General features: G+C 43.9%; 1 protein-coding gene across 1 annotated transcript; it reads left to right on the top strand.

The window, feature by feature from the left end:
• The first annotated feature begins 352 nt into the window (after positions 1-352).
• Positions 353-27,860, top strand: Usp39 (ubiquitin specific peptidase 39). Its single transcript, XM_042690475.1, has 13 exons — positions 353-669; positions 2,524-2,593; positions 5,328-5,422; positions 5,981-6,117; positions 7,427-7,579; positions 11,698-11,923; positions 14,534-14,611; positions 17,139-17,206; positions 17,947-18,135; positions 22,908-23,050; positions 24,131-24,266; positions 26,025-26,111; positions 27,378-27,860. Exons 1-13 carry the CDS (start codon positions 393-395, stop codon positions 27,423-27,425), a joined length of 1,707 nt encoding a protein of 568 aa, XP_042546409.1. The 5' UTR covers positions 353-392; the 3' UTR covers positions 27,426-27,860.
• Positions 27,861-27,870: the final 10 nt, after the last annotated feature.

Consider the following 27,870-nt stretch of genomic DNA (forward strand, 5'->3'; position numbering starts at 1 on the left):
CCCTCTAAACTGGGATTAAAAGCATGAAGGAGATAATTTGAGGATATTGCCTCCTTTTCCTGTGCAAGGTCATCAGTCTTCAGGTGTGGAGGAGACAACACTGAGTGTCTTTAAAAATCTGGAGTGGCATGACAGTTTCCTTTATCCAGAAAACTAACTAGTCAAAGGCATTGATCTCTTTAATCGGGGAAGAAACTACGGGTATTGAGGCGGTAGGCCCAGGAACGGCCCAAAGCAACGCACCTACTCCACACAGGGTTTCAGCAGCTAGGTTTGTCCTTCTCGGCGACTCGTAGCGAGCTTTGCGTTGACCTGCTCTTCTCCGGATTGGCCGCGGGCCGCGCGCTCCAGCGTGCCCGGCGCCTGCGCTCAGTCCTCCGGTAATAGTGGCGATGTCCGGCCGATCCAAGCGGGAGTCTCGTGGTTCCGCCCGCGGGAAGCGCGAGTCCGAGTCGCGGGGCAGCTCGAGTCGGGTCAAGCGGGAGCGAGACCGGGAGCGGGAGCCCGAGGCGGCAGGCTCCCGGGGCAGCCCGGTGCGCGTGAAGCGCGAGGTCAAGCCGGCGAGCGCGCGCGAGGCGCCGCAGCTGCCGCCCGCGGCCGTCCCGCCCGTGCGGGTGAAGCGCGAGCGCGAGGCCGACGAGGACTCGGAGCCCGAGCGGGAGGTGCGAGGTGCGCGGGGCCGGGGCCGGGCGCAACTTCCACCTTCACAGCCTTCAAAAAGAGAGCTTTCATTTCCTTGCCCGGAGGCGGGAAGAGCGGGGCGGGGGTGAGCGGGTGGACTTCGTGGTGACCTCAGCCCCGGTGTTGAAAGTAACTACCGTCGTTATAATCCACATTAGCATCTCCACCTTCTCCCCCCCCCCCCCCCCCCCCCGCAATTCAGTGGTCTCTCCAGAGTTTTGCCCTAGGGTGTGGCCAGAGGCTGATTGCCTTTGGCTCTGGCACTGTCTGGTCAAGGTGGTGGGTGTGGTGAACAGCCTTGTTAGACTGAGGTGGTGTCTTCTATCTAGGGAAGGAAAGAGGCAGGTGCCCTAGCTTTTGTAAAAGATTCCGATTCCCTTAGGGTGTCCTTGAGTAATGAGACCCATCATGTGGAATGTATTGTTTTCATAATCCCGTTTGGTAACGGACCCAGTGCTATATAGTCTGGCAACTGCTATCCCTGCAATAATCTTACCTTTTGTTTTAGACCAAATAGCAGCATGCGTTCTACTAGCCTCCACCCAACTTCTTAGTTTGCAAATAGTTTGGTAAAATATCAGATCCTACTCAGTTCTTTAGCAGTGGTAGATTTGAGGATATACAGTTTATCCTACTGCTTGTGATGTGTTTCATGGTATTTTTAATGTTTCTTTGGATTCCTTTATGTGATAATGAAGCTTATTGATTGATGTGTTGTAAACATGTATGTTAGTCTCCTAGTTTGTGGACTGTTCTATCACTGAACTCTTCCTCCCCTCTCTCCTCCCCAAAATAGGATCTTCTTTTTTTTTTTTTTTTTTTTTTTTTAAGGTGTTGAGAGGCCACTTTATTTTATTTTATTCTTTTTTATTTTTTGGTCGGTCGTGGGGGCCTGAACTCTGGACCTGGGCACTGTCCCTCAGCTCTTCAGCTCAAGGCTAGCGTTCTACCACTTGAGCCACAGCGCCACTTCCGGCTTTTTCTGCTTATGTGGTGCTGAGGAATCGAACCCAGGGCCTCATGCATACAAGGCAAGCACTCTACCACTGAGCCACCTTCCCAGCCCCCAAAATAGGATCTTCTTTGGGGTCAGTATTAGGGCCTTGTGCTTGCTAGGTGGATGAACCACATCCACCATCCCTTTTTATTTATTTATTTTTAATAGATTCTCACTTTTTATTCTGGGTGTCCTAGACCTCGATCCTACTCTTTATAAATCCATGGGATGACAGGCATGTACCTCCATGTCCAGCTTTTTATTAATTGAGATGGGGTCTTGTAAGGTTTTTGCCCAGGATGGCCTTCAACCATGGTCCTCCCAGTCTTAGCCTCTTGAGAAACTACAATAATAGGTGTGTACCATCACATCCAGCCACAGATAGAAATTTTTATTTATCACTATTAAAAATCTGTACTATGTATCCTGGTGCCAGTGGCTCATACCTGTAATCCTAGCTACTAAGGATGGTGAGGATCTCAGTTACAAGCCAGCCCAGGCAGGAAAGTTCATGAGACTGTTGTCTCCAGTTAACCACCCAAAAGCTAGAAGTGGAGCTATGGCTTAAGTGGTAGAGCACTGGCCTTGAGTACAAAAGCTCAAAGACAGTGCCCAGCCCCAGGACTGGCACCCCCCAAAAAAGTGTGTTAACCGAGGGCCTTGTGAGTTACACCTTCTGTCCCCATTACTGGGCTTTTTTAGGGGCTGTTTTTGCCATCTGAAAAATAGGAGCTCAATTTAGGATTGAGCTTATTTTAATCGGGGTTTTCTCTCTCTCTCTCTCTCTCTCTCTGTGTGTGTGTGTGTGTGTGTTGATAATTGATGTATGATGGTGTTCCTTTTAGCAAAGAATGGCCGTGTTGATTCTGAAGACCGGAGGAGCCGCCACTGCCCATACTTGGATACCATTAACAGGTGAGTGTGATAGAGATGCTGGAGGGTACTAAAAGAAAAATGTAATCTATGTTGGAAGTTTTTTGGATTGTACATTAAACAACACATCCACTAATTTGATTCCTTTTAAAGCTTACTGCAGAGAAAATGTTTCTTGCCATGTTTATGTTTTTTGAGACAGGATCTTGCTATGTAGCTCATACAGGCCTTGAACTCAAAATCCTCCTGCCATAGATTCTTGAATGCTGTGATTACAGGATTATAAGTATGTACAATCATGCTCAGCTCTCTTGTTATGTTTACTTTCTTTTGTGTGCGTGCTGGTTCTGGGGCTGGCCTGTGAGTCACTGGCACCTGTATTTATTTTTATTTTTAAAGTATATATTTTTTCCTTTAGGTAGTTGTACAAAGGAATGCCATTCAACAGCAGTTTATGAATGCAGTGCCTCTTGATCAGTGTCACCCCTTTCAACATTATCACCCATCCCACTCTTTTCCAGTTTTGTTTGTTTATTTTGTTGGTGATGGAGCTTGAACTCTAGGCCTGGGTGCTGTCCCTCAGCTCTTCAGCTCAAGGCAAGCACTCTACCACTTAAGCCACAGAGCCACTTCTGGTTTTCTGGTAGTTTATTGGAGATAAGAGTCTCATGGATGGACTGGGAAGGTGGCTCAGTGGTAGAGCGCTTGCCTTGCATGCCTGAGGCCCTGGGTTCAATTCCTCAGCACCACATTAGCAAAAAGAAAAAAGCCGGAAGTGGCGCTGTGGCTCAAGTGGTAGAGCACTAGCCTTGAGCTGAAGAGCTGAGGGACAGCGCCCAGGCCCAGAGTTCAGGCCCCACGACCGGACCCCCCCCCCCCCAAAAAAAAAAGAGTCTCATGGATTTTCTTGCCCAGACTGGCTTTGAACTGTGATCTTCAGATCTCAGCCTCCTGAGCAGCTAGGATAACAGGCATGAGCCACTGGTGCCTGGCTCCAGTTTATTTTTATTTATTTATTTCTTGTGGGTCCTGAGGCTTGAACTCTTGGGCTGTGTGTTGTCCAGGAGCTTCTTTGTGCTCAAGGCTAGTGCTCTACTTGAGCCACAGCACCACTTCTGGCTTTTTCTAAGTAGTTTATTGGAGATATGAGTCTCATGGACTTTCCTGCCCGGGCTGGCTTTGAACCTCAATCCACAGATCTCAGCTTCCTTTGTAGCTAGGATTATAGGTGTGAGCCACCCATGCCCAGCATCCCTCCAGTTTATTTTTATGAACAAAAAAATACTTATTTTTATCAAAAGTTGTATTCGCTTTCCCTATCCTCTCCCCTCCTGGTCATGGGTCTGAGTACTGTCCTTGAGCTTTTTTCTTTTTTCTTTTTTTTTGTCAGTCATGGGGCTTGAACTCTGGGCTTGGGCGCTATCCCTAAGCTCTTCAGCTCAAGGCGAGTACTCTACCACTTGAGCCCACAGCGCCACTTCTGGTTTTCTAGTGGTTTATTGGAGATAAGAGTCTCACAGACTTTCCTGCCCTGGCTAGCTTTGAACAGTGATCCTCAGATCTCAGCCTCCTGAAGATTATAGGTATGAGCCACCAGTGCCCAGCTTTCCTTGAGCTCTTTTACTCAAGTCTAGCACTCTACTATTTGAACCACATCTGCTTCTGGCTTTTTGGTGGTTAATTGGAAGTAAGAGTCCACCATTTAAACCACACATCCACTTCTGGCTTTTTGGTGATTAATTGGAAGTAAAAGTCTCATGGGATTTCCTGCTTGGACTGGCTTTTAACAATGATCCTCAGGTCTCAACTGTCTGAGTAGATACAATTATAGGTATGAGCTACTGGTATCCAGCTATATTCACTCTTTTTATGTCCTTTCACCCCCAGGATATTGTGGGGTCTTTTTACTTTAATTCTACTTGTAGCTTTGCCTCCTAAGAAAGTGACCATAACAGAAAGTCCTTGACTGGTTATAAATATGGTTATCCCTTTGTATACTTGGGAGATTGGTACCAAGACCAATTTGGATGCTCAAGTTCTCTAAGCTAGGATAATATCTGTATATAGCTCATATACATCCTCCTATATACTGTAAGTCATTTCTAGGTTTTCACTGAATTAGGATTCAGTGTTAATGCTATATAAATAAATACTTGTCAGGGTTGGGAAGGTGGCTCAGTGGTAGAGCGCTTGCCTTGCATGCATGAGGCCCTGGGTTCGATTCCTCAGCACCACATAAGCACAAAGAAAAAAAAAAGCCGGAAGTGGTGCTGTGGCTCCAGTGGTAGAGCGCTAGCCTTGAGCTGAAGAGCTGAGGGACAGCACCCAGGCCCAGAGTTCAGGCTCCAGGACCGGACCACAATAAATAAATAAATAAATAAATACTTGTCATACTGTATCTGTTAGGAACTAATGACACAATAAAGTAAATGAGCCTAGTGTGGATGCAGTTACTTATTTTCCCAAGTATGTTGATCCAGGGTTAGTTGAATCCACTCTTGAAGAATTCATGGTAAGTAAGAGCTGCATCTAATGAGGCAGAGAGTTATGGGCATTGTGTGTTCAGTGTAGACATGACATTGCTGTAAAGTGTGGTAAGTTGAGGTGGGGAATGATAGAAACTTGCTGTGGTTATATGTGGTTTTTGAACTGTTCTATGAAGGATGCTATGTGATTTTGTGAAACATGTAGCCAGCATTGCTTCAGTTGGGTACCCTCTTAGATATCCTACCCTATTAATTGTATTTTTATTGTTGTGCTATTTTGGTTCTTTCAGAAGTGTGCTGGACTTTGACTTTGAGAAGCTGTGTTCTATTTCCCTCTCTCATATCAATGCTTATGCCTGTCTGGTATGTGGGAAATACTTTCAAGGTAAAGATGGATATTTTAAAAATATGAACTTGTTGGGGCACTATCTGCATGTCTTTTTTGTGTGTGAGTGTGCTATTCTTGGGACTTAAACTCAAGGCATGGGCACTGTTCTTGAGCTTTTGTGCTCAAGGCCAGTCCATACGACTTGAACCACAGCTCCATTTCTGGCTTTTGGTGGTTAGTTGGTAAGTCTCATGGACTTTCCTTCCAGAACTGGCAGAATTCAAACCATAATCCTCAGATCTCATCCTCCTGAATAGCTAGTATTATAGGCGTGAGCTATACACATGGCTTATTTTTGCTGCTTTTTTTTTTTTTTAAATTTAATTTAATTTTATTTGTGAACATACTGTACAGAGGAGTTACAGTTACATGGGCAGGATAATGCGTACATTTCTTAGCCAACCATTGCAGCCTCCTCCTTTGTTTACCCTTCACATCCCTTCCCAGCCTCCCCCCTTTTGCTGCTTTTAACACATTCTAGTACATAGGAAAAAACAAATCTGATCTATGCTTTTTCTAAGACCTTCTCTTACAGCCTTTTGCCCTTCCATACAGGCCGAGGTTTGAAGTCTCATGCCTACATACACAGCGTCCAATTCAGCCACCATGTCTTCCTCAATCTCCATACCCTCAAGTTTTATTGCCTTCCAGATAACTATGAGATCATTGATTCCTCCCTGGAGGATATCACGGTATGTATCTGAGAGGGGGTAGTTTGGGACACCTTCTTTTTTGGGGACACATTCTTTTTGTGTGTATGTGTACCAGTCCTAGGGCTTGGACTCGGAGTCTGGGTGCTATCTCAGAGCTTCTTTGGCTCAAGGTTAGCACTCTACCACTTAAGCCACAGCACCCTTCCAATCTTTTCTTAGTAGTTTATTGGAGATAAGAGTTTCATGGACTTCACTGTCTGTACTGGCTTCGAACTACGATTCTCAGATCTCAGCCTCCTAAGTAGCTAGGATTACAGGTGTGAGCCACTAGCGCCCCGCAATACATTCTTTTTTTTTTGGGGGGGGGCTGGTCATAGGGCCTGAACTCTGGGCCTGGGTGCTGTCCCTCAGCTCTTCAGCTCAAGGCTAGCGCTCTACCACTTGAGCCACAGCACCACTTCTGGCTTTTTTCTTTTTGCTTATGTGGTGCTGAGGAATCGAACCCAGGGCCTCATGCATGCAAGGCAAGCGCTCTACCACTGAGCCACCTTCCCAGCCCCAACACATTGTTTTTGACATATCCAGGAAACTGCCCTGCCTAATATCAGGGAAGAAACTGGACAAAGAGAGAAATTAAAATAAATTCAGGGTTACAAAACAAGTTCATGATGACCTCTGTCCAGCCCAAGACATATGGCCTTATAAATCTGTGACTGTGAAGCTTGTGGTCTTGTTCCTTGGAGCCCCCCCACCCCAGTCTTGTGCAGAGGTGAAGAATTGTTCCTTTCCTAAGCCAGCTACTATTGAGGGTGCTGTTAAGGGTGTGACTCTGCCCAAGACTCAGGCTTCTCTTACCCTTAGAGAACTAAGAATCTCATGGTATCTGATAGATATTGATTATGGAGTTGACCAGACTGGAAGTCTGAGGAAAGACCTGAGATTCAGTGATTGTGTTTAGACGTAGAGAACTCCTCAAAGATTAGCAATGTGGGAGACCTACCTCATGTTATTTTGGTCTTTATCTCTAATTATTTTTTTTTTTGTTTGTTTCGTTTTGTCAGTCATGGCACTTAAACTCAGAGCCTGGGCACTGTCCCTGAGCTTTTTTGCTCAAAACTAGCACTCTCCACTTTGAGCCACAGCTCTGCTTCCAATTTTCTCGTGGTTAATTGGAGATAAGAGTGTCACGGACTTTCCTGCCTGGGCTAATTTTGAACTGCAATCCTCAGATCTCAGCCTCCTGAGTAGCTAGGATTATAGATGTGAGCTACTAGCACCCAGCTTAGACATAACTTTTAAATTCTGTTTACAGCTGTAAAATAATTTTGAATTTTCTTTTGCTTTGTAGTATGTGTTGAAACCAACTTTCACAAAACAACAAATTGCAAACTTGGACAAGCAAGCCAAATTGTCTAGGGCGTATGATGGTACTACCTACCTGCCGGGTATTGTGGGACTGAATAACATAAAGGCTAACGATTATGCCAATGCTGTTCTTCAGGTGAGATCAAATAAGAACACGGTAACTGAGAAGCAATAGGAAGATTGGCTCAGAAATAACTGCCTTCTTGTAGAGTACAAGCAGACCATCCTAGACACTGGATCTGGTGTGATCTCTACTTGAGTATTGTTCTTTGACAAGCAGAACGGATCTTTCTGGTCAAGGAGAAATGCTGTGACTTTTTCCAGTCTCTAGGCTTATGGATTTTGTAGTTTTCAAGAAACTGGAGGTAGGGGCTGGGAAGGTAGCTCAGTGGTAGAGCGCTTGCCTTGCATGCATGAGGCCCTGGGTTCGATTCCTCAGCACCACATAAGCAAAAAGAAAAAAGCTGGAAGTGGCGCTGTGGCTCAAGTGGTAGAGTGCTAGCCTTGAGCTGAAGAGCTGAGGGACAGCACCCAGGCCCAGAGTTCAGGCCCCATGACCGGACCCCTCCCCCCCAAAAAAGAAAAAAGAAACTGGAGGTAGAATCTGTTGCAGGGCACTGCCAAATAAGAAACATATCAACCTTTCTTTTCTGTTTTTCTTAATGTAGATGTTTTTTGTGCAAGCTGTCCTCTTCTGTGCTTGGAACCTGAAATGGGAAAGGCAGAAAGACAAAGTTCTATTTTCAAATACAAGATGTTTTTCCAAGATTAAAAAACAAAAACAAGGGCTGGGAAGATGGCTCAGTGGTAGAGTGCTTGCCTTGCATGCCTGAGGCCCTGGGTTCGATTCCTTAGCACCACATAAGCAAAAAGAAAAAAGCCGGAAGTGGTGCTGTGGCTCAAGTGGTAGAGTGCTCACCTTGAGTTGAAGAGCTCAGGGACCAGGTCCAGGCCCAGAGTTCAAGCCCCATCACTGAGCCCCTCCCCCCCCCCCCCAAAAAAAATAAGAACCTATCTTGGTTCAAGAAGTGGGAGCTGGAGGATCTAGGGTTGAAGGCCAGCCTGGGCTACATAAATAAGACACTGCCTGCTCCCCCCCCCCCCCCCCAAAAAAAAAAATTGCAAACATGGACACAGGCTTATTGAGAGAAAAGTGCACACATTAAGTGAAAACTTTAGGGCTGGGAATGTGGGTTAGTGGTAGAGTGCATGCCTAACATGAGGCCCTGGGTTTGATTCCTTAGTATAACATAAAGCAGCTGGAAGTGGCACTTTGTCTCAAGTAGTAGAGTGCTAGCCTTGAACAAAAAGAAGCTGAGGGACAGTGCCCAGGCCCTGAGTTCAAGCCCCCAGGACTGGCCAAAAAAAAAAAAAAAAAGTGAAAACTTTGTAATATAATTACTTATTCCTTTAATTCCCTAATGCACTATTCTAGGTAGTTAACACTGTATAGTAGTACAACTTTTTTCTTTTTTCTTTTTTTTTTTTTTTGTCGGTCGTGGGGCTTAAACTCTGGGCCTGGGCGCTGTCCCTCAGCTCTTCAGCTCAAGGCGAGCGCTCTACCACTTGAGCTACAGCGCCACTTCCGGTTTTCTGGTGGTTTATTGGAGATAGGAGTCTCACGGTCTCTCCTGCCCGGGCTGGCTTTGAACCGCGATCCTCAGATCTCAGCCTCCTGAGTAGCTAGGATTACAGGCGTGAGCCACCAGCGTCCGGCAACTTTTTTCTAAGTGTGTGTATGTATATATGTAATTTGTCGTGTGGGAGCCTCATTTAGCCATTTCCTGATTCATAGATAAATTAACTAAAATTTAACTAATGTTGACCTTTACCATTTGCTATCACTCTAATGACACTACCTCAGTCTTGGAACTTAAATACAGAAAGTACCTCATTTCAGGGTAAATTGTGGCTCTAGACAGAAAACCAATTGTGCCAGTTTGTACCTTTTGTGATCTGATACTTAAACTTGTTTTGCATTGTATTTTTGCTATAAAACCTTGGGTAAAAAGATTCGGTGTAGGGCTGGGAAGTTGGCTCAGTGGTAGAGCGCTTGCCTTGCATGCATGAGGCCCTGGGTTCGATTCCTCAGCACCACATAAGCAAAAAGAATAAAAGCTGGAAGTGGCGCTGTGGCTCAAGTGGTAGAGCGCTAGCCTTGAGCTGAAGAGCTGAGGGACAGCGCCCAGGCCCAGAGTTCAGGCCCCACAACCGGACCCAAAAAAAAAAAAAAAAACGATTCGTTGTACTCTTTTAGTATGATCCCTTGTTCCTGGAGAACTTAAATTCTAAGGTGGAGACGTTTCATGTTTTTTTTCTATAGAGAAAGGCTATAGCCTTTCTTGACTTTGCAAACTATTCTTATATAGGTAAGATTTGGACATGGATAGTGCAGTTAGTCTTGGTGAATTCTAGTTCCCATAAGAGTCTCTTTATGTGTAAGAATAGCTACATGAACAAACCTTCTGATGATATTTCTACTAAAATAGAATTGAAGGGACTTGGCAGTTCTCTGGAGGTCTGCTAATGTCTTTCTATTGATGGTTAACTATATTTGTTGTCAATGCCAAAGAGCAGCCTCTCTCGACAAGGAAGATAACTGAGAATCAGCCATGCTCTTTCTCTTCTTGAAAGTTACTCTCCTGTTTAGTAATTATTCTGTAAGCAGGAGGTTCTTTTTTTTTGTATATATTTTTTATTGTAAAGCTACAGAGGGGTTACAGAGGGGTTACAGTTACATGAGTAAGGTAATGAGAACATTTCCTATCAGGCATTGTTACCTCCTCCTTTGTTTTCCCCCTGCCATCCCTTCCCTCCCCACCTCCCCAACTCTTCCCTCCCCCCAGCAGGAGGTTCTTGTTCCTTTAGCTGATTTTGATAAGTTTGTTCCCCTTTTTAATTATGGTGACCTGAGTTGTCTTCCCCAGAGATATCCTGGATTAACTCTAAGTAGCAGAAACCCTTTATTGTCTGTCCTTCCTTCCTTCCTTCCTTCCTTCCTTCCTTCCTTCCTTCCTTCCTTCCTTCCTTCCTTCCTTCCTTCCTTCCTTCCTCTTTCCCTTCCTCCCTCCTTCCCTCCTTTCTTTCTTCCTTCCTTTCTTTCCTTCTCACATTTTTTTTTTTTTTGTCAGTTATGGGGCTTAAACTCTGGGCCTTGGCACTGTCCCTGAACTCTTCAGCTCAAGGCAAGTGCTCTATCGATTGACCCACAGTACCACTTCTGGTTTTCTGGTGATTAATTGGAGATAAGAGTCTCCTGGACTTGCCTGCCCAGGCTGGCTTTGAACCACGATCCTCAATCTCAGCCTCCTGAGTAGCTAGGGTTAAAGGTGTGAGCTACCAGCACCGGGCCCTACTTACATATTTTAATTCTGTGGTCTTTCCATCCTGTTCTATTACCTGAGATTAATGAATATATGCTTTTTTTTTTTCTTTTCTCCTGAAGCTTTATCTTTTTGCTTAATGAGGTCAGTTTTATTTTTGTTCTTATAAACCTTGACCTTTTCTATCATATCAGAGTATGTGTGTTTACTTTTATATACAACCATCAAATTTTTTTTTTTTTGGGTCTGATCGTGGGGCCTGAACTCTGGGCTTGGGCGCTGTCCCTCAGCTCTTCAGCTCAAGGCCAGCGCTCTACCACTTGAGCCACAGTGCCACTTTGGCTTTTTTCTTTTTGCTTATGTGATGCTGAGGAATCGAACCCAGGGCCTCATGCATGCAAGGCAAGCACTTTACCACTGAGCCACCTTCCCAGCCCCACAACCATCAAATTGTATTAAGGTAATTTTTACATTATTTTAGTGTAGTTTAAAGATTTGGAACTTTTGTTCCCTAGGTAGATTTTTCTACTCCAATCAAAAGAGACAATAAAGAGAATGTTTGTATTTCTGGTCTTTATTGAATTTTAATGTCACAGGCATAGAGTAAAAAAGGAAAGTACTAATAAGTTTATGAGTGGCTAGGTGTTTGAACACCTGTTTTTCTTTCTTTAAAAAAATTTTTTTTTTGGGGGGGGGGGCTGGTCCTGGGGCTTGATCTCTGGGCCTGGGCGCTGTCCCTGAGCTTCTTTTGCTCAAGACGAGATCACAGTGCCACTTCTGGGAAGGATTTGCTAAGGGCCTGCTTACTTCTGCTCTTCAAGGCTTTCCCAGGTTCATCAGAAGATTCTACCAGAAGGATGTTAGCTAGAACAGCCTGTCTCCAAGTGGCCCGGCAGAATGGCTTGGATTAACCAGAGTGTTTGATTTCTAGGCTCTGTCAAATGTTCCTCCTCTCCGCAACTACTTCCTGGAAGAAGACAATTATAAGAACATCAAGCGTCCTCCGGGGGATATCATGTTCTTATTGGTTCAGCGTTTTGGAGAACTGATGAGAAAGCTCTGGAACCCACGAAATTTCAAGGCACATGTCTCTCCCCATGAGATGCTTCAAGCTGTTGTCCTTTGTAGCAAGAAGACTTTTCAGATTACCAAGCAAGGTAAGGAACAAATCTGTTTTTCTGGCTTGAAGACAACAAAACTAGTTTGATGAACACATTTATTTCCACTATAGTGGATTTTGTTCATAGCAAGAAGTGAGTGTTGACTGCATGTGGTTTGATTCCTTGTCTGTAATCAGTGAGCCCTGCTCAGAGTCCCAAGAAATTCCAGCTGTCTTGTTGGGCAAAATGAACTTCACCCCTTAGGAGAAAACTGAGAGATTGGGAAAGGCTCATCCCTTATTAGGCCTCTGTCATATCTTAAACCTTACACTAAAGATATTCAGATGAACCATTTTGATTATTCTCATTTCTTTGAGCCTCATTTGGCATTGCTTTATGAGTGAAGTGGACATTATCTCTTGGTATTAGATTTTATATGGTATCTATTAACACCCATATCAGATCCTTTTTTTTTTTTTTTTTTGTGAAAATACTGTACAGAGGGGTTACAATTACATGGGCAAGATCCATATCAGATTCTTTTTTTTTTTGGGTCCGGTCATGGGGCCTTAACTCTGGGCTTGGGCGCTGTTCCTCAGCTCTTCAGCTAAAGGCTAGCGCTCTACCACTTGAGCCACAGCACCACTTCTGGCTTTTTTTTTCTTTTTGCTTATGTGGTGCTGAGGAATCGAACCCAGGGCCTCATGCATGCAAGGCAAGCGCTCTACCACTGAGCCACCTTCCCAGCCCCCATATCAGATTCTTTAACATGCATTTGTGCTAGGTTTTGGAGCTGCTATAGCAGGAGACATGATTTTTCTTTTCCAGGATCTCTTTGGCTAAGATCATTTTTTGTCACATAAAAGCATTCTATGTGAGGAGAAAGAAGATCATTTTATGGGTGGTCAGAGGCCTTTAGGATTAGGGAAATTAAGTTAAGAAGAGAATGTGGTAGAGTATATGAAGCCCTGGGTTCAATTCCTTAGTACCACATAGCTGGAAGTGGTGCTGTTGTTCAAGTGGTAGAGCCCTAGCCTTGAGCACAGAGAGGCTCAGGAACAGAACCCAGACCCTGAGTTCAAACTCCAGCACTGGGGAAAAAAAAAAAAAAAAGAGGAAGAAGACAACCACGTGCATATCTTTGAGTTTGAGCTTTTAAATGAGCAAAAAGGAAGTAATTAAAAGCACATCTTAGGGAAGTTGGGAGTACAGCACAGAATCAGTGGAAAGCGGGTGAAAAAATACAACAGAGGGGCCCCGCAACTGCACTGGACATTGATGAAAATGAACTAAGAAACTCAAGGGTGGTGATGGGAGGGAGGGAGGAAATGAGAGAGAAAGAGGGAACAGCTGATACTAAGCAAAACAAAAGTACATAACACCTGATTTCGAAGAAATAGTGTTAAAGTTCTTAGAATTCATAAACTTTGTAGATGATGATGATTACCATTGTGAAGATTAAAATGTGTTTGTGACCTTAACTAAGTATAACTGTCACAGTATTGTGAAACATGTAGTCACTTAATAAAGAAATATTTGGGAGGCTGGGAAGGTGGCTCAGTGGTAGAGTGCTTGCCTCCCATTATTGAAGCCCTGGGTTTGATTCCTCAGCATCACATAAATAGAAAAGGGTGGAAGTGGCACTGTGGCTAAAGTGGTAGAGCACTAGCCTTGAGCTGGATTGCTGAGGGACAGCGCCCAGGCCTAGAGTTCTAGCCCCACAACTGACCAAAACAAAGAAAGAAATATTTGGTAAGGAAGTAATTGTGATCCCAGAAATGCCTGAGTTGATAGGATCATTAGTCAGTATTTTCATGGGTCAGAATTATTATCCATAGTGTTGTTCCAGAACTCCAAGTTGTAGATACCTGTCGTATGCTTTTTCAATATTAGCACTAGGAAAGTTCCCTTGCTGGAAAAGAGAAGGAAGTTGGCGCTTACTCTAGAGAAGTAGTTATTATAAGATCTTAATTAATTTCTTTTTCTTTTTCCTTTTTGTTGGTCATGGAGCTTGAACTCAGGGCCTGGGCTCTGTCCCTGAGCTCTCTTGCTCAAAACTAGTGCTCTACCACTTTCAGCCACAGCACCACTTCCAGTTTTTTTTTTTTTTTTTTGGGTCCGGTTGTGGGGCCTGAACTCTGGGCCTGGGCGCTGTCCCTCAGCTCTTCAGCTCATGGCTAGCACTCTACCACTTGAGCCACAGCGCCACTTCCGGCTTTTTCTTTTCTGCTTATGTGGTGCTGAGGAATCGAACCCAGGGCCTCATGCATGCAAGGCAAGCACTCTACCACTGAGCCACCTTCCCAGCCCCACTTCCAGTTTTCTGACAGTTAATTGGAGATGAGTCTCATGGACATTCCTGCCCAGACTGGCTTTGAACCTCAGTCCTCAAAGCTCAGCCTCCTGAGTAGCTGGGATTACGGGTGTGAACCACCAGTGCCTGGCCATTTATTTTTCATTACTGGGTATGGAGATACAGGTATGAGCTATAAATGATCATTGAAAGCCCTTCCATGGATCAGAGTGTTTAGGGAGAAAAGAACTTGACCATAATCAGGTAGAAACGAGAGGAAGAGGAAGAGCCGTGACTGGAGTGGGGCCAGCAGTACTTGGTTTGGGTTTTTCTCGTGCCTCCCAACTTCATCAGGCTTCATTTTTTTCTCCCAGGGGATGGAGTTGACTTCCTGTCTTGGTTTCTGAATGCTCTGCACTCAGCTCTGGGGGGCACAAAGAAGAAAAAGAAGAGTAAGTCATGCTTAGAAAAAGGAGCTCTTTTTCTTTGCTTCCTTTTGAAAAATGTTGCAACTTCCCATCCTTTTGTTTTTAGCTGTTTATATTTGGGTATGGAGGTTAGTTAGTATCTATTACATATATGCAGTAAAATGTCTTCCTAAATAGGCCCTTCTCCTTATATTTTGTTAAGAGCATGGTGTGTGGTGTGTGTAATTTTACTGTACAGGATGTCATTTAGATATCCAGGCTATCCTAGAACTTACTGTACTAAGGCTAAGAACTCATAAACTCGTGATCCTCTTTGTTTCTGCCTCCCAAGTGCTAGGATTATAAATGTATGCTACCATGACTGATTCTCTTTCAATAACCAGAAATACTTTTGAGATGTTACATTAATTGAAATGTCAGGCACAGAAAGACAAATATTATATATACTGTTGCTCATATGGATGCCAAAGAGGTTTATCTCATCGAGTAGAATAGTGGTTACTAGAGATGGGGGTGGGGGAAATAGGGAGTAGACAGGATGGTTAACATGTACAGTTGGACCTGAGGAGTAACCCTACTGTTCTGTAGCAAGTAGGATAAATATGGTTGGAAGCAATATTTGTATTTTAAAATAGAGAGAATTTTGATTCTTCCCAATACAAGTGATGGGTATGCCAGTTACTCTGATCTGATCATTATATATTGTATATATGAATTGAAATAATCAAATTGTATACTCTAAATATGCACAACTAGTACTGTAATTAAAAATATAAGAATAAGAGTCAGGAGCTGGTAGCTTATGCCTGTAATGTTACCTACTTGGGAGGCTGAGACCAGAGAATTGAAGTTTGAGGACAGTCTAGGGTTACATGAGACTCCTTCTTAACCTGTAGCTGGTTGTTGTGGTATATGCCCATAATCTTAGCTACATGGGAGGCTGAAAATGGGGAGGATTATGTGTCCAGGCCAGCTGGAGCAGAGAAGTTCCAGAGTTTTCTTTGAACTGAAAGGAAAGAAGTCAGGTGTGGTGGCTCACACCTGTTATCCTTGCTATGGTGGGAAGCAAAACTAGTCATCACCATCCAGGAATGCACCTGGACAGGAAGTAAATTTCTATCTCAAAAACAACCAGTGCAAAAAAGGGCTGAAAGCATGGCTCAGCAGTAGAGTGAATTAAGTAGGTGTAAATAATTAAAATACGGGCTGGGAAGGTGGCTCAGTGGTAGAGCGCTTGCCTTGCATGCAAGAGACCCTGGGTTCGATTCCTCAGCACCACATAAGCAAAAAGAAAAAAGCCGAAGTGGGGCTGTGGCTTAAGTGGTAGAGCGCTAGCCTTGAGCTGAAGAGCTGAGGGACAGCATCCAGGCCCAGAGTTCAGGCCCCATGACCAGAATAAAAAAAAAAAATTAAAGTAAATTTAAAAAATAGTAAGTAGTTTGTGTCCTAGAAATCCTGACCCAGTTTTTTTTTTTTTTGCCACACTGGGCTTCGAACTGAGGGTCTCATGCTTGCAAAGCAAGTGCTCTTGAACCATTCCCCAACTCTGATTCACTTTTAATTATTTTAGATAAAATCTTGTATTTATTGCTTGGCACCAGCCTTGGACCATGATCCTCCTACCTAAGCCTCATGAGTAATGAATTACAGGCATGAGACATCACACCTGGGTTGTTAATTGAGATGGAATCTAGCTAATTTTTTTTTTTTTTTTTTTTTTTGGCCAGTCCTGGAGCTTGAACTCAGGCCTGGGCACTGTCCCTGGGTAGGGCTAGCGCTCTACCACTTGAGCCACAGCACAACTTCAGGCTTGTTCTATATATGTGGCAGGGCTTCATGCATACAAGGCAAGCACTCTACCACTGAGACACATTCTCTAGCTAATTTTTACCTGGGCTGATCTCAAGTCATAATCCTCCATAGTTCTCTGCTTCCTGATTATAGGTGTGTACCACCATATCCAGCCTGACCCAGTTTCAAACTGAGGGTCTGGGCACAAGTTGTAGACCTCTAGAGTCCTTACAGTGCAAGTGTTAGTGCATTGGAAGGACTCTACTATTACCTGATGACCATGCAATCTACTGGTGTCTTTAGCCTGTGCTCACCCTTGAGGTTGTGCACACTTTTACAGGTTGCTAGCACCTGGTTATGCTTTCTCTCACTGCTTTTGTTCTATTGTGGTCTCTTAGTCATCTTCCTTTTTGGGTCCCTTTGTAGGCAATAATGGGTATGGGAAGTTCCTTGGATGTGCCTTGTTTTGCTTGTGAATTCTTGTATCTCCAGGCTCCATAAATCACTGATTCATTTCAGATATACTTTTTCTTTTATGGGACAGGCCCAATGTTGAAGGTCCAAAGGAGGTTTTGTGGGAAAGACTTACATTTATGTAGATAATCATAAAGGAACCGTGGTGGGATATGTTACATAGAGAAAAGTTGCATGTTTAAGAAGAGCTTTGGGTTTAAACTAGAAATACTGGTTTATTTTTTAACTTTTGAAGTTGGGAGTGTGTTTTGACATGCTTTCTGGTATCTTGCTTTCTGTTTGGCAGCTATTGTGACTGATGTTTTCCAGGGGTCCATGCGGATCTTCACTAAAAAGCTCCCCCACCCTGATTTGGTAAGTGGATTAAAACAGATCTTGAGCTGATTATGTTGCCTGTGGAAGTTCAGTGGGGAGGAGAGAAGATACTTAGAAAACTGACAAGCTAAGCCGGGCCGCTGGTGGCTCACGCCTGTAATCCTAGCTACTCAGGAGGCTGAGATCTGAGGATCGCGTTTCAAAGCCAGCCCGGGCAGGAGAGACTGTGAGACTCCGGTCTCCAATAAACCACCAGAAAACCGGAAGTGGTGCTGTAGCTCAAGTGGTAGAGCGCTCGCCTTGAGCTGAAGAGCTGAGGGACAGTGCCCAGGCCCAGAGTTCAAGCCCCACGACCGACAAAAAAAAAAAAAAAGAAAACTGACAAGCTGTGTGTCCCTGAAGAGATTCCGCTGAGCACCTTGTCAAGTGGCAGTCCATCAGGGCTGTGATATGGCAGCGCCCTCTAATCTTGGGAGTTAGTGGTTGGTATTGTCTGCTGATTGAAGTGGTCTGGCCACTGAGTGGTGCTGGTGTTTTTGTTTCTCTAGTCTGAGAACTTTGTAGATAGTCTGGTATATAAGCAAAGCCCCTCAGAAGTTGGAAAGCCATCAGTCCTCAAACTGATACGATACTGCTGCACATGAGATTATCTGGCCCTGGGTGTCTCTGTTCATCCCCATCAAGTGAAGGGAAACTGTCCATTAACAAAACATTTCTCTTTATGTGTTCTTCCTTTGCTGCTCACATTCCTTACTTCTTTTCTTCTCACTTATTTCTAGCCAGCAGAAGAAAAAGAGCAGCTGCTCCATAATGATGAGTACCAGGAGACAATGGTGGAGTCCACCTTCATGTACCTGACGCTGGACCTTCCTACTGCCCCACTCTACAAGGATGAAAAGGAGCAGCTCATTATCCCCCAGGTGCCACTCTTCAACATCCTGGCCAAGTTCAACGGCATCACTGAGAAGGTAGTCCATACACATCTTCCCTCCTAGCACTTAACTTTGTTCCCTTGACTTGTTTCTTTTTAAAATTTTCTTTATGCTTTTTTTGTGATGCTGGATATTGAACTTGTCATAGTTGAGTAGAAAATGTTTAGGTGTATGTTTTCATATCCACGTATTTATAAGTTACCAAAATTTGATTGTAATTTCTGTCCCTTCAGATTTATTGAGGTTAATTTATAGTCTGTCCTACAAATTATGCCCTTGAATCTAGAAAGAATATCCTTTTTTTTTTTACTGCTTTTTCTTTTTGTCTTTTCTTTTCTTTTTCTTTTTTTTTTTAAATGTAGATAGAACCTTGGGTCTGTGTATGCTAGTATTCTACTCCTGAGCTACAACCTATATCCATTTTTCTACTGTTTTTGATGGTTTTCTGTATGTCTGTTACATATAAAATCATATAAACATATAAAACCACATGTCTGGTTTTTAGATTTTTTTTTTTGGTGGTTCTGGGAATTGAACCCAGGGATTTATACATGATAAGCACGTGTACTGCCATTGAGTTACATCACCAGCCCATATATATATATATATATATATATATATATATATATATATATACAGTTGTTATATGTTATTCTTCCAGTCTTTATTACATTATTGTGTGTGTGTTCATAGAGTAGAGAATCCTCCAACTGTTTAATTTTCATTTCTGTTTCTCTCATTTTTGCTCATGTATTTTGAGTACTCACCTGTAATTTAGCCTTAGCAACAAGTAGCTGGGAACAATATTAGATATGCTGACATCCTATCCCTCATGGGAGAATATTATGGGGACTATTGAATGCAGAGCCCCTTGTTCTTGGCTGTCCCTCTAAAAAGCACCAGTGGCTCACTCCTGTAAATCCTAGCTACTCAGGAGGCTGAGATCTGAGGATTGTGGTTCAGAGCCATCCCAGGAAGAAAAGTCTGTGAGACTCATACCTCCAATTAACCACCAGAAAACCAGAAGTGGAGCTGTGGTTCAGATGCCCAGACCAAGTTCAAGCCTTACAACTGATTAAACACACACACACACACACACACATGCACGCACGTGCACACACACACACACGTAGAGCTGTGGCTCAAGTGATGAGTGCCAGCCGCGCCAAGCATGAACGTAAGACCTTGAGTTTAAGTCCTATTAGGGGTGCATGCTGTGGCTCAAAGTGGTAGAGTGCCACCTTGAGCAAAAGAGCTCAGGGATAGCACCCAGGCCTTGAGTTCAAGCTCTACAACCAATTAAAAAAAAAAAGAGTAGTAGGATCTAGAAGGGACAGTCCTCATTCAAATACCTTAGACTTTTGTTTTTCTTACCAACTTACTAGATTTAGTAGCATTTTAGAAGAATCATTAAAACATTTTTGTAATGTTTCTTCATTTGCTTTAAAGCTTTTTAATAGTTTTCACTAGTTTTAATGCTGGGAGTGGACCTTTTTTTTGTTGTTGTTGTTGGTCATGGGGCCTGACCTCTGGGCCTAGGGACTGTCCCTCAGCTCTTCAGCTCAAGGCTAGTGCTTTACCAGTTGAGCCACAGTGCCACTTCCGGCTTTTTCTGTTTATGTGGTGCTGAGGAATCAAACCCAGGGTCTCATGCATGCAAGGCAAGCACTCTACCACTGAGCCACCTTCCCAGCCCTGGAAGGTGGACCTTTCTACTTGATATTTTATAAGGTCATCCTATAAATTGGTTTTAAGTATGCATATTCTAACTTTACTTTTCTCAATTTTGACATTTTGAGTTTTTTTTGTGGGATGTGTATGTATGGGGGGGTGGTAGTAAGCATTTTTCTAAACCAGGCTCCGGTGGCTTACGCCTGTAATCCTAGCTACTCAGGAGGCTGAGATCAGAGGATCATGGTGCAAAGCCAGCCCAGGCAGGAAAGTCTGTGGGAGTGTAATCTCCAATAAACCACCACAAAACCGGAAATGTTGCTGTGGCTCAAGTCGTAGAGCACTCACCTTGAGCTGAAGAGATGAGGGATAGTGCCCAGGCCCAGAGTTCAAGCCCCATGACTGACAAAAAAAAAAAAGAAAGCATCTTTCTATGTAACCATGATGGCCTTATACTCATTATGTAGCTCAAGCTGGTGTCCAGCACATGATCCTTTGCCTCAGCCTCCAAATGCTTGGATTGCAGGTATTTTTCCCTATGACAAAATTTGTATTCTAATTTTTTTTTTTCCAGTAGTGGGGCTTGAACTCTGGGCCTGGGCACTGTCCCTCAGCTCTTCAGCTCAAGGCTAGCGCTCTACCACTTGAGCCATAGCACCACTTTCAGTTTTCTGGGGGTTTATTGGAGATAAAAGTCTCATAATCTTTCCTGCCCGGGATGGCTTTGAACCACAATCCTCAGGTCTCAGCCTCCTGAGTAGCTAGGATTATAGGCATGAGCCACCGGCGCCTGGCTTGTATTCTAATTTTTTTTTGGGGGGGGGTCCAGTTGTTGGGCCTGAATTCTGGGCCTGGGCGCTGTCCCTCAGCTCTTCAGCTCAAGGCTAGCGCTCTACCACTTGAGCCACAGCGCCACTTCCGGCTTTTTTCTTTTTGCTTATGTGGTGCTGAGGAATTGAACCCAGGGCCTCTGGCATGCAAGGCAAGCACTTTACCACTGAGCCACCTTCCCAGCCCTGTATTCTAATTTTGAATAAAAGTATTTTCCTGGGAAACTTGGACATTCCTGGAAAGGTCTATAGACACTCAAGAGAGAGGGGCTTTCAATGGTATTTTCTTTCTTTTTTTTTTTTTTTTTTTTTTTAAATTTTATTTTATTTGAGAACATACTGTACAGAGGGGTTACAATTACATGGTCAGGATAATGGGTATTTTCTTTCTTGATTATGTTTAGTCTTGTTTTTACTTGGTTGGTCGCGGGGATTGAACTCTGGGCCCGGGTGCTGACCTTGAGCTCTTTTGCTCAAGGCTAGTCCTCTACCACAAGGCAACTTCTGGCTTTTTGTTGTTGTTGTTGGTCGTGAGGCTTGAACTCTGGGCCTGAGCGCTGTCCTTCAGCTCTTCAGCTCAAGGCGAGTGCTCTATCACTTGAGCTTCAGAGCCACTTCCCATTTTCTGGTGGTTTATTGGAGATAAGTCTCACTGACTTTCCTGCCCGGGCTGGCTTTGAACGGAGATCCTCAGATCTCAGCCTCCTGAGTAGCTAGGATTACAGGCTTGAGCCACCAGCACCGGGCTTAGTTCTGGCTTTTTGATGGTTAGTTGGAGATAACAGTTTCATGTACTTTCCTGCCTGGGCTGCTTTGAACCATGATCCTCAGATCTTAGCCTTCCAAGTAGCTAGGATTATAGGTATGAGCCACAAGTACCTGGCCCAGTTTTTCACACTTTTACTTTTTAGTAAGAATAGGAGTTTGTGTTAGAAAACCAATTTGTGTTCATCAGCTTTTAGACCTTGTGGTCTAAAAGAGCCAAATTCCCTGGCTTTTCACCTTCCTTCTTGGGGATCAGTGAGGCCTCAGGAAATGTTCCTGTCAGATTATACTTGAACCACAGGCCTTGAGAACTTCTTGTCTGTGTGGTGCTAGGGATAGAACTGCTGGCCTCAGGCTGGGAAGGTGGCTCAGTGGGAGAGTGCTTGCCTTGCACGCCTGAGGCCCTGGGTTCAATTCCTCAGCACCACATATGCAGAAAAGGCTGGAAGTGGCGCTGTGGCTCAACTAGTAGAGCACTAGCCTTGAGCTGAAGATCTGAAGGACATCACCCAGGCCCAGAGTTCAGGCCCCACAACCAACAGAAAAAAATTTAAAAAAAGAACGGCTGGCCTCATGGAGGCTAGCAGCACTTTACTTCTGATCTACGCCCCACATGTAGCACAAGTGTTGGGACTGGTAGAAAGTTGATAGCCACCTGTGCTGAAATATACTTGTATTGTAAGGTGAATCATCCCAGAAGCCACATTTTAAAATATAGAATACTGGAGTCTTTATTACACAGTTAACAGGCTGCAGGCCGCCAGTTGTTACAAAGGCCTGCAGCGCGCAAATACACATAACACAGTAAAACATGCTAAAGAGGAAAGAAATAGCAAAAACCAACAAGCCAATTCAGCTCCAATGGAGAGCTGAATTGGGATGCCATGATGACTGGAGATGAGCCAGGACACAGGACATGATCACAGAGACACACGTGGCATCTTCTGGCGGTTAGGCTGGTCCGGGCCTAAATAAGTTGGCGCAGGGAGCAGATCCTCAGGAAATTACCAGTCCCAGGCACTGGACTGATAGATTTGGTAATCTGTCAGCCAATTGCCTGCCCCTGCCTCCAGGGGTCTGGACAAGCACATTACCTGGGAGGCAGGTGATGGAGTGGGGAGCTTCCTGCACTCTGCATGAAGACGATGCCTGATCCTACAATCCACCATGTGGCCAATATGGTGCTGGCCAGACCTGACCTTACTTCACTTGATGAAAGATCTCTCTCTCTCACTATTGAAAAACATAAAGAAATTCCTGCAAGGCTTTAATTCAGCTTTTAACAAATCCCATTTTGCATTTGCCACGTTTATGTAGAAGCATAACTATGGCTAAAAGTCTGATCATATGATGGCTGAAACACAGCCTATATTGAGATACTTTAATCAACCTCAGCCAACTTGTAATGTTAACCTCTTGTGGTTTCTGGGACCAGAAGTGTAGGTATAGGCAAAATGATGTTTGAAAAGCAAACAGCTTATACCTGATCTTGTGCCTACTGATCTCTAGCACTAATTTGGTAATCTTCTTTTCTCTCTCTAGGAATATAAGACTTACAAAGAGAATTTTTTGAAGCGCTTCCAACTCACCAAACTGCCTCCATATCTAATCTTTTGTATTAAGAGATTCACTAAGAACAACTTCTTTGTGGAGAAGAATCCAACTATTGTCAACTTCCCTATCACGTGAGTTTCAATATACTTTACTTCTTTTTTTCTTTTTTTGTCCCAGTCCTGAGGGTTGAACTCAGGTCCTAGGCTCAGTCCCTGAGCTTCTGTTGCTCAAGGCTAGCACTCTACCACTTGAGCTACAACACCACTTCTGGCGTTTTCTGTTTATGTGGTACTGAGGAATTGAACCCAGGGCTTTATGCATGCTAGGCAAACACTCTACCAAGAAGCCACATTCCCAGCTCTGCTTTTCTTTTCTTTCTTTCTTTTTTTTTGGTCTGTCGTGTACTTGGCCTGGGCGCTGTCCCTCAGCTCTTCAGCTTAAGGCTAGCGCTCTACCACTTGAGCCACAGCGCCACTTTCTGTCTTCTGAGTGATTTATTGGAGATAAGAGTCTCATGGACTTTCCTGCCTGGGCTGGCTTTGAACTGCAATCCTCAGATCTCAGCCTCCTGAGTAGCTAGAGTTACAGATGTGAGCCACTGATGCCCGACTTGCTTTTCTTTTTAAAAATATAGTTTTAGTGTTATTAAGGTATTGTACAGAAGGGTTATTGTTTCGCAAGTCAGGTAACGAGTACATTTCCTTTTGGACAATGTTACCCTTGCAGATCTCTTTTCATATATATTTGTTCCTTTGTTCATTTTGGACTGATGAAATTGGGAATTATTTAGTTGGGATTTTTATTGGAAGGATGCTTTCCAATAAATGGATGTTTGCTTAGGAACAATATTCTTTGTTACCTTCTCTTTCGTTCCCTGAGTAGGAAATGTGTTCTTTGGTGTGGGGCAGAAGCATTGATGCAGTGGGGTAGGACAAATATAATTCTACCTTGTTTTATGGTTTTGTTGTTCTTGTTTACTGGTACCAGAGTTTGAACTCAGGACTTCATGTTCCTGCTTGGCTTACTTGCTCACTGCTGGTACTCCGCCACTTAAGCTGTGCCTCCAGACAGGCTAGGGTCTTAAAACAGGGATCAGAACTTCATGATCCATTTGTGTCTTAAAACAGGGATCAGAACTTCATGATCCATTTGTATAGGACAGTTTCCTCAACTTCACAGCATTGCTCTGGCTTTATTTTCATCTTCACCAGAAACGTGGATCTGAGAGAATACCTGTCTGAAGAAGTACAAGCTGTTCACAAGAATACCACCTATGACCTCATTGCCAACATCGTGCATGACGGCAAGCCCTCTGAGGGCTCCTACCGGATCCATGTGCTCCACCATGTAAGTGGCAAAAATGAGTGTTGTTCAGGCTGGGAAGATGGCTCAGTGGTAGAGTGCTTGCCTTGCATGCATGAGGCCCTGGGTTCGATTCCTCAGCACCATATAAACAGAAAAAGCCGGAAGTGGCACTGTGGGTCAAGTGGTAGAGCGTTAGCCTTGAGCTGAAGAGCTGAGGGACAGTGCTCAGGCCCAGAGTTCAGGTCCCATGACCAACCAAAAAAAAAAAAAAAGATTGTTGTACCTTTGGTGTTTCAAAGGGCATTTCTTTCAGTTTGCCCTTTCTCACCCTACCTTTGGGACTCTGCAAGTAAATGAGCTGTCAATGATTAGTTTAAGACAGTGGCTCTCAGTTTTAACTGCATATTGGACACAGTGGGGGTCTTATTTATTTTATTTAATTTTATTTTTGAAACTGCATTTATTGTAGGAGATTATAACACATAGGTAATGGAAGAACCAACAAATCAACAGGGGATGGTGAAGCAAACTTGTTTAGAAGTGACAGGCAGCTTTTCCACAACTGCACATGAGGTGATGTGGTATTCCTGGATTCCTAGTGTTCCAGTTGTCAGTTTATTGCCTCTTCACTCCACATCCATATTTTATTACCAGCAGGCATGATTCTGAGATGCACTGAAGGTTCTTACCTCTGGTGTCCATGTCCTGTGTAGCTTACACTGGGGATCTTTCTAAAATCCTGATGCCTGGAAATCATCCAGCCAGTTACATTGATTACATTACTGACTTTCAACTGGAATAGAAGCCAGGGTTGCCGCTACAGATCCTGCAGTGCATAAGACAACCTCCACAGCAAAGAATTACTTGGCTTTAAATGTTAATCAGCATCAAGGTTAGAGACTGCATTAGATTATTTGAGATAGAATAAGACATTTTGGTTCTTTGTTATGGTTCTTGGTTTTTGTGCCAGTACTGGGGCTTGAACTCAGGGCTTAGGCACTGTTCCTTGGCTCTTTTGCTCAAGGCTGGCACTTTTACTACTTGAGCTCCGTTTCCAGCTTTTTGGTGGGTAATTGGAGTAAGAGTCACATGTATTTTCCTGCCTGGGTTGTTGACTTCAGACCTTGAATCTCAATCAGCCTCTTGAGTAGTTGGACTCACAGGCACGAGCCACTGGCACCTAACAACTTTTATTTGACTGTATTGTTGCTGTTATCTGAGATGGGAGGTATGGAGAAGGAGAGTATATACTTTGAAGCCAGCCATTTCTGGACAGGAAGGAAGCATCTGAGGAAAATTTGCAAATTTCTTTTCAAGCTGAGAAGGTAGCTCAGTGGTAGTTTGCCTGCCTAGCATGCATGAAGCCCCAGGTTTGATTCCTTAGCACCACATAAATAGAAAAGGCTGGAAGTAGTGCTGTGGCTCAAGTGGTAGAATGCTAGCCTTGAGCAAAGGAAGCTCAGGGACAGTGCTGAGTTCAAGCCCCAGGATGGCAAAAAGAAAAAAAAAATTTCTCCTCTTGTTGTCTACCTAAATTTTCCTTCAAAGATAAAATGCAGAAGTATTTGAGACTCCATTGTACTTCAAAGATTCCTTAATAGGGATTGAGGTTTCTATGGCTGACATACCAAGTTCTCTTAACTGACTCATCTAATGGGCTAATGGGCATATCATTTGTTACGGCTCTGGTTGATTGATACGTAGTTGCTTGTTCTCATTTTTTTCTAACTGATCCCTTCCTTCTGTACGTTGTTTTGGTTTTAGGGAAGAGACTAACTCAGCCTTCCATATTTTCTGTAGGGGACTGGCAAATGGTACGAGTTACAAGACCTCCAGGTGACTGACATCCTGCCTCAGATGATCACACTGTCGGAGGCATACATTCAGGTGGGTGTGAGATAGAGCCTTTGTTGAAGCTTAGGCGCCTGTTAGGATATCCTGAAGACTGTGGCAGGACGGGGGTGTCAGATTATTTACACACACACACAAAATCTGGGAAGAGCAAAGATGGCTCTGTTTTGCCCAGATGAGTTTCACACACACACACACACACACACACACACACACACACACACACACACACACACACACACACACACACACACACACACACACACACACACACACACACACACACACACACACACACACACACACACACACACACACACACACACACACACAGTTTCAAAAGAGAAATGTAGGAAAGCATAACAATCTGGGAAGAGCAAAGATGGCTCTGTTTTGCCCAGATGAGTTTTGCAGAAATGTGTGGTTTGGTGTCAAGGAGGATGAATCAGAGCTGCTCTTCAGCAGCTGAAGCGCTCTCCAAGGCAGAGTTAGTCAGCATTCTTCTTTGTGACCCTTGTACTTTCTCCATGCCTATTTGCACTGCTAACCATGTCATATTGACTGTCACCTTCTACATTGGATTGAGGGCCTGGGGACTGATTTTTTGTTTGTTTGGTCAGTCATGGGTCTTGAACTTTGGGCCTGGATGCTGTCCTTGCACTCTTCAGCTCAAGGTTAGTGCTCTGCCTCTTTAGCCACAGCACTACTTCCAGTTTTCTGGTGGTTAATTGGAGATAAAAGTCTCACGGACATTTCTGCCTAGGCTGACTTTGAACCGAGATCCTCAGATCTCAGCCTCCTGAGTAGCTAGGATTATAGGCATGAGCCATCAGTGCCGTGCTGGGACTGAGTTTCATTGTGTGACTGTTATAGATTGTGATAGAGGAAGGAGGGTTGGGACTAACAAAAGGCATAGCTTTGCAAGAGAGGTATGTTTGTTCTAGAGCTAACTCTTCTTAGTGACTTCCTCTAAGCTTGTAGACTTGGCTACATTTTGTTTTGTTTTGTTTTGTTTTGAGTGCTGGGGAGTGAACTTAGGATCTCATGTATGATAAGCGTGGGCTCACTACATAACCTAATTTTAGAAGTGGAGTTTGGAATGTGGAGAGAATGAGTGGAAAAATGAAAATGAGATGGAAAGGAATGTTCGGGGAGGGTGTGAATTATTATTTTCAGGATATATAGCAGGCATGTCAATATGGTTGCAGGTTGTAATTCGCCTGGCACAGGATAGGTATTCCTTAGTCATCTGTTGACAGAATAGCTTACCAGCTCATTGATGTCTGTTTTCCTTTCTTACAGATTTGGAAGAGGCGGGATAATGATGAAACCAACCAGCAGGGGGCTTGAAGGTGGTGTTCAGGGCTTTGTTCCCAGGGGTTTTGGCTGAGAATGGTAAATAAGATGCTGAAGCTATAGCTGAACATGGACTGACTGGTAGGTCCCCTGGGCCAACCCGGTTTTCAGGAGAACATCACAGGAGCCGGACTGGTTTGTTCCTGGGCGACCCCAGCTGTTCTTTCTCAGCTTTGCAAACTGATGCTCTTTTTTCCTTTCAGTGGAGCTCTGCTTCAGCCTCAGCAGACAGAACTCTTACAGATGGCTATAATTTATTTCTGAATAGCTGTATCAGAGATCAGGTAATTTGTTGTATACACTGAGCTCTGGGATTCCAGGAATAAGAGTACATAACATGCTCATGTCTATTATAGTAGATTATTTCCTGTATTTCTTGATGTGTATGGATTTTTTTTGAATGGATTAAATATTTTTCCTCTTTTTAAACCGGCCTCTT

This window comes from Dipodomys spectabilis, unplaced genomic scaffold (assembly GCF_019054845.1).
Source record: "Dipodomys spectabilis isolate Male_0828 unplaced genomic scaffold, ASM1905484v1 ptg000137l, whole genome shotgun sequence".
NCBI lineage: Eukaryota > Metazoa > Chordata > Mammalia > Rodentia > Heteromyidae > Dipodomys > Dipodomys spectabilis.